This window comes from Salvelinus sp. IW2-2015, unplaced genomic scaffold (genome assembly GCF_002910315.2).
Source record: "Salvelinus sp. IW2-2015 unplaced genomic scaffold, ASM291031v2 Un_scaffold3646, whole genome shotgun sequence".
In the NCBI taxonomy this organism is placed as follows: Eukaryota; Metazoa; Chordata; class Actinopteri; order Salmoniformes; family Salmonidae; genus Salvelinus; species Salvelinus sp. IW2-2015.
Genome location: NW_019944923.1, coordinates 39,801 through 45,087, shown reverse-complemented (window position 1 = coordinate 45,087; position 5,287 = coordinate 39,801). Strand labels below are relative to the sequence as shown.

The following is a 5,287-nucleotide window of genomic DNA, read 5'->3' as shown; positions in this document are numbered from 1 at the left end:
TCAAACTCTCCTAGCCTCCTTCAAACTCTTCTCTAGCCTCCTTCAGACTCTTCCTAGCCTCCTTCAAACTCTTCCTAGCCTCGTCTCGAACTTCTCTAGCCTCTTCAGACTCTTCCTAGCCTCCTTCAGACTCCTTCTAGCCTTTCAGACACTCTCTAGCCTCTTTCAGACTCTTCCTAGCCTCCTTCAGACTCCTCCTGCCTCCTTCAGACTCTTCCTAGCCTCCTTCAAACTCTTCCTAGCCTCCTTCAAATCTTCCTAGCCTCCTTCAAACCTCTTCTCTAGCCTCCTCAACCTTTCTAGCTCCTCAGACTCTTCCAGCCTCTCTTTTCAGACTCTTCTTAGCCTCCTAAATCTTACCTGCCTTCCTACCTCAAATCTCCTAGCCTCCTTCAGACTCTTCCTAGCCTCCGCAAACTCTTCCTAGCCTCCTTCAAACTCTTCTAGCTCCTTTCAAACTCTTCCTAGCCTCCCTTAGATCTTTCCTAGCCTCCTTCAAACTCTTCTAGCCCCTTCAGAAACATAAAGACAGGATATAAAAGAGACTAGACTCATCACACAGAGGGGATTACAGAGCCAGTGTTGCACAGTCCAGACCGTGGGACACGCAGGGTTCAGAAGCCAGCCTTAATCAACTACAGGCCTTGTTTGAAGACAAGGTCGCGCACCATTATGCCTGGCTTATATAAGAGCGACTAGTTTAGAGACAACTTGCTTCGGGCAAGTCAAGATCAAGTTTAATTTATTACAATTGTATACATTAGAATTGTCACATGTAGTGAAAAATGTATTTATTTTCAACTCTGAAATACTTGGACTGAAACAACTGAATCAAATCAGACAGACAACAGAAAGAAATAGAGGTAATAGAGGGTTAGCATGGTGCCATGAGGGTTTAGCATGGTGGCCATGAGGGTTAGCATGGTGGCCATGAGGGTAAGCATGGTGCCATGAGGGTTAGCTGGGGGGGGGGGGGGGTTAGATGGTGGCCATGAGGGTGCATGGTGGCCATGAGGGTTAGCTGGGGGTGGTTAGCACGGTGGCCATGAGGGTTAGCTGGGGGGAGGGTTAGCATGGTGGCCATGAAGGTTAGCTGGGGGGGGGTTAGCATGGTGGCATGAGGGTTAGCTGGGGGGGGGGGGGTTAGCATGGTGGCCATGAGGGTTAGCTGGGGGGGGGGGGGTTAGCACGGTGGCCATGAGGGTTAGCTGGGGGGGGGGGTTAGCATGGTGGCCATGAGGGTTAGCTGGGGGGGGTTAGCATGGTGGCCATGAGGGTTAGCTGAGGGGGGGTTAGCATGGTGGCCATGAGGGTTAGCTGGGGGGGGGGGGGTTAGCACGGTGGCCATGAGGGTTAGCTGGGGGGGGTTAGCATGGTGGCCATGAGGGTTAGCTGGGGGGGGGGGGGGGGGGGGGTTAGCATGGTGGCCATGCGGGTTAGCTGGGGGGGGTAGCTTAACCCATCCCACTGCCCCGTCCATTAGTTTTAGGAATGCTTCCAAAAGCAGCTGTCAAAAAAACACACACACACACACACACACACACACACAACACACACACACACACACACACACACACACACACACACACACACACACAACACACACACACACACACACACCACACACACACACACACACACACACACGACCTGAACCCTGACTAATACAAATACTATAACAGACCAAGTGAATCACAGTTCATTGACGTTACAAAAAGTGAATTCCCGTGAACCACGTTTTGCTAGATGTTGTTAAAGACAGTTCCTACGGAGTCCTGCTACAGACTGGGCTGTGGCTAGATATCTGACCAATCATGTTCACATATCAGAAGGTCAGAAAGCAGTCATAGGTCAGGACTCAAACCAGCGCTGAAGTTGGTGATGGTGTCAGTCCGGAGTCTGTGGTTCCGCACGGCGCGACACGCTATGCAGTAATGCTCCCGCACACACACACACACACACACACACACACACGACTGAACCCTGACTAATACAAATAACTAACAGACCAAGTGAATCACAGTTCAATGACGTTACAAAAAGTGAATTCCCGTGAACCACGTTTTGCTAGATGTTGTTAAAGACAGTTCCTACGGAGTCGCTGCTACAGACTGGGCTGTGGGCTAGATATCTGACCAATCATGTTCACATATCAGAAGGTCAGAAAGCAGTCATAGGTCAGGACTCAAACCAGCGCTGAAGGTTGGTGATGGTGTCAGTCCGGAGTCTGTGGTTCCGCACGGCGCGACACGCTRTGCAGTAATGCTCCGCCCAGAAGGCGGTCAGGTGTACGCTGTAGCTCCTCCTCCAGGCCAGGTGTCTCTGCAGGAGGGCGGGGCTCCGGCGTAGCAGCAACAGGTATTGGGCGAGCAGGCGGGGAGAGGGGAAGTCGTCCACATGGATAAAGGCCTCAGGGGGGAGGAAGCGTTCGTAGTTTTCCCGCGGCGGCCCGAGAACTACAGGAACGGCCCCRGCCAGTAAGGAGTTCCAGAGCTTCTCGGTGATGTAGTCGGTGTGCTGRGAGTTCTCCAACGCCAGATAAAACAGGAAGCGCCTCATCGTGCGCACCACAGTGCTGTCCTCTGGCAGTGGCACACCTGCACGCCCAAACACATCCACCGCAACGTAGTTAACCAGCCGACGGTAATACGCCACGCGGGCCTGCGACTCCGACCAGTTACTGATGACCCAGGCCAGTAGGTGGGGCCGTCTGGGGCGTGTGTGTGTGGGGGCGTTGGCGTGAGGTCGAAGGCGGGGCACCAGGTAGCCGTAAGGAAGGAATATGTCTGAATCTGCACGGTAGGTCATGGTGAGRTTGAACAMGCCCTCRAACCGCCGCAGGCCACGAGTGTKAGACGGGGACTCAAAATTCATCCAGATCCAYTTCTGGCCACGGGGTCGTGGGTCTGACGGGAGCGCCGTGGCGTTGGTCGTTATCTCACGGTGGTGCATGATGATGGCGTCAGCCCCAGGGTACATGCGCCGGTCGTCGGTCAGTACGCACCCACGGATTCCAAAGCGCGCCTCACAGTCCGCCAGGTGAAAGACATCCGTTATTCTGAGTTCTAGACTACACCAGGTGAATGGAGAGAACGGTTATTCTGAGTTCTAGACTACACCAGGTGAATGGAGAGATCGGTTATTCTGATTCGATCCGTAGGGATTATCTAGTTAGACTACACCAGGTGAATGGAGAGAACAGTTATTCTGAGTTCTAGACTACACCAGGTGAATGGAGAGATTGGTTATTCTGAGTTCTAGACTACACCAGGTGAATGGAGAGATCGGTTATTCTGAGTTCTAGACTACACCAGGTGAATGGAGAGGAGAATGTGACAGAGAGGTGGACATTACATTTCTAGAACTTTGGAGTTAATGGAAGAGGGTGCTGGATAACTTAATGGAAATAAGGACTGGACGTTTGACTGTATTTCATGGAGATAACTCAGTGGCTTACCCAGTGGGTAACAGGGGGTCGTTCTACCTCTCTCCAGAGCTGCTAAGGCCCCGTCTGCTCCGAATCAAAACACGTAGAGTGATTGTTCTGAGAACGTCATGTTTCGCTGCTCTCGGCGGTGCTCTCTTTTTCCTCCTCGGAGTGTGTTTGCTCAATCTCCCGGAGCCGCGAGAGCAACCCTTCCCTCTGACTGAGGTGAACCCAGAGATGTCACCCTTCTTCTGTGGACGCACCCTTCGGCCGTTACCGCAGACTGCCGGACTGTGAGGCGCGCTTTGGAATCCGTGGGTGCGTACTGACGCGACGGCGCATGTACCTCTGGGCTGACGCCATCATATGCACCACCGTGAGATAACGACCAACGCCACGGCGCTCCCGTCAGACCACACGACCGCCGAGGCCACGACAGTGGATCGGATCGAATGTATCTGAGATGCTCGTGATCCCGTCTACACTACGTGGTCGTGGCTGCGGCGGTTTGAGGGCGTGTTCAATCTCTCACCATGACCTACCGTGCAGATTCAGACATATTCCTTCCTTACGGCTACCTGGTGCCCGCCTTCGACCTTCAGCAACGCCCCACGCACACACGCCCCAGACGGCCCCCTACTGCCTGGGTCATCAGTAACTGGTCGGAGTCGCAGGCCGCGTGGCGTATTACCGTCGGCTGGTTAACTACGTTGCGGTGGATGTGTTTGGGCGTGCAGGTGTGCCACTGCCAGAGGACAGCACTGTGGTGCGCACGATGAGGCGCTTCCTGTTTTATCTGGCGTTGGAGAACTCCCAGCACACCGACTACATCACCGAGAAGCTCTGGAACTCCTTACTGGCTGGGGCCGTTCCTGTAGTTCTCGGGCCGCCGCGGGAAAACTACGAACGCTTCCTCCCCCTGAGGCCTTTATCCATGGGACGACTTCCTCTCCCCGCCTGCTCGCCCAATACCTGTTGCTGCTACGCCGGAGCCCGCCCTCCTGCAGAGACACACTGGCCTGGAGAGGAGCTACAGCGTACACCTGACCGCTTCTGGGCGGAGCATTACTGCACAGCGTGTCGCGCCGTGCGGAAACACAGACTCCGGACTGACACATCACCAACCTTCAGCGCTGGTTTGAGTCCTGACCTATGACTGCTTTCTGACCTTCTGATATGTGAACATGATTGGTCAGATATCTAGCCCACAGCCCAGTCTGTAGCAGCGACTCCGTAGGAACTGTCTTTAACAACATCTAGCAAAACGTGGTTCACGGGAATTCACTTTTTGTAACGTCATTGAACTGTGATTCACTTGGTCTGTTAGTTATTTGTATTAGTCAGGGTTCAGTCGTGTGTGTGTGTGTGGTGTGTGTGTGTGTGTGTGTGTGTGTGTGTGTGTGTGTGGTGTGTGTGTGTGTGTGTGTGTGTGTGTGTGTGTGTGTGTGTGGTGTGTGTGTGTGTGTGTGTGTGTGTGTGTGTGTGTGTGTGTGTGTGTGTGTGTGTGTGTGTGTTGGTTGACAGCTGCTTTTGGAAGCATTCCTAAAACTAATGGACGGGCAGTGGGATGGGTTAAGCTACCCCCCCCCCAGCTAACCCTCATGGCCACCATGCTAACCCCCCCCCCAGCACTACCCTCATGGCCACCATGCTAACCCCCCCCAGCTAACCCTCATGCCACCATGCTAACCCCCCCCCCCAGCTACCCTCATGGCCACCATGCTAACCCCCCACCCCCCCAGCTAACCCTCATGGCCACCATGCTAACCCCCCCCCCAGCTAACCCTCATGGCCACCATGCTAACCCCCCCAGCACCCTCATGGCCACCATGCTAACCCCCCCCCAGCTAACCCTCATAG

The 5,287-nt window shown here is 54.2% G+C and overlaps 1 protein-coding gene, 1 long non-coding RNA gene and 1 pseudogene across 2 annotated transcripts in view; 2 read left to right on the top strand and 1 right to left on the bottom strand.

Moving 5' to 3' along the window:
- Window positions 1–1,950: 1,950 nt before the first annotated feature.
- Window positions 1,951–3,033, bottom strand: LOC112076251 (alpha-(1,3)-fucosyltransferase 4-like). The gene has a single exon (XM_024143095.2). It carries the CDS (start codon window positions 2,977–2,979, stop codon window positions 2,179–2,181), a length of 801 nt encoding a protein of 266 aa, XP_023998863.2. The 5' UTR covers window positions 2,980–3,033; the 3' UTR covers window positions 1,951–2,178.
- Window positions 3,034–3,189: 156 nt separating this feature from the next.
- LOC139025963 (uncharacterized) overlaps window positions 3,190–5,287 on the top strand; it is an 8,633-nt gene continuing 6,535 nt past the window's right edge. The window contains exon 1 of the long non-coding RNA XR_011477660.1: window positions 3,190–3,314. This is a non-coding gene — a long non-coding RNA (uncharacterized lncRNA). The remainder of the gene's footprint in view (window positions 3,315–5,287) is intronic.
- Window positions 3,310–4,746, top strand: LOC112076250 (alpha-(1,3)-fucosyltransferase 4-like; annotated as a pseudogene).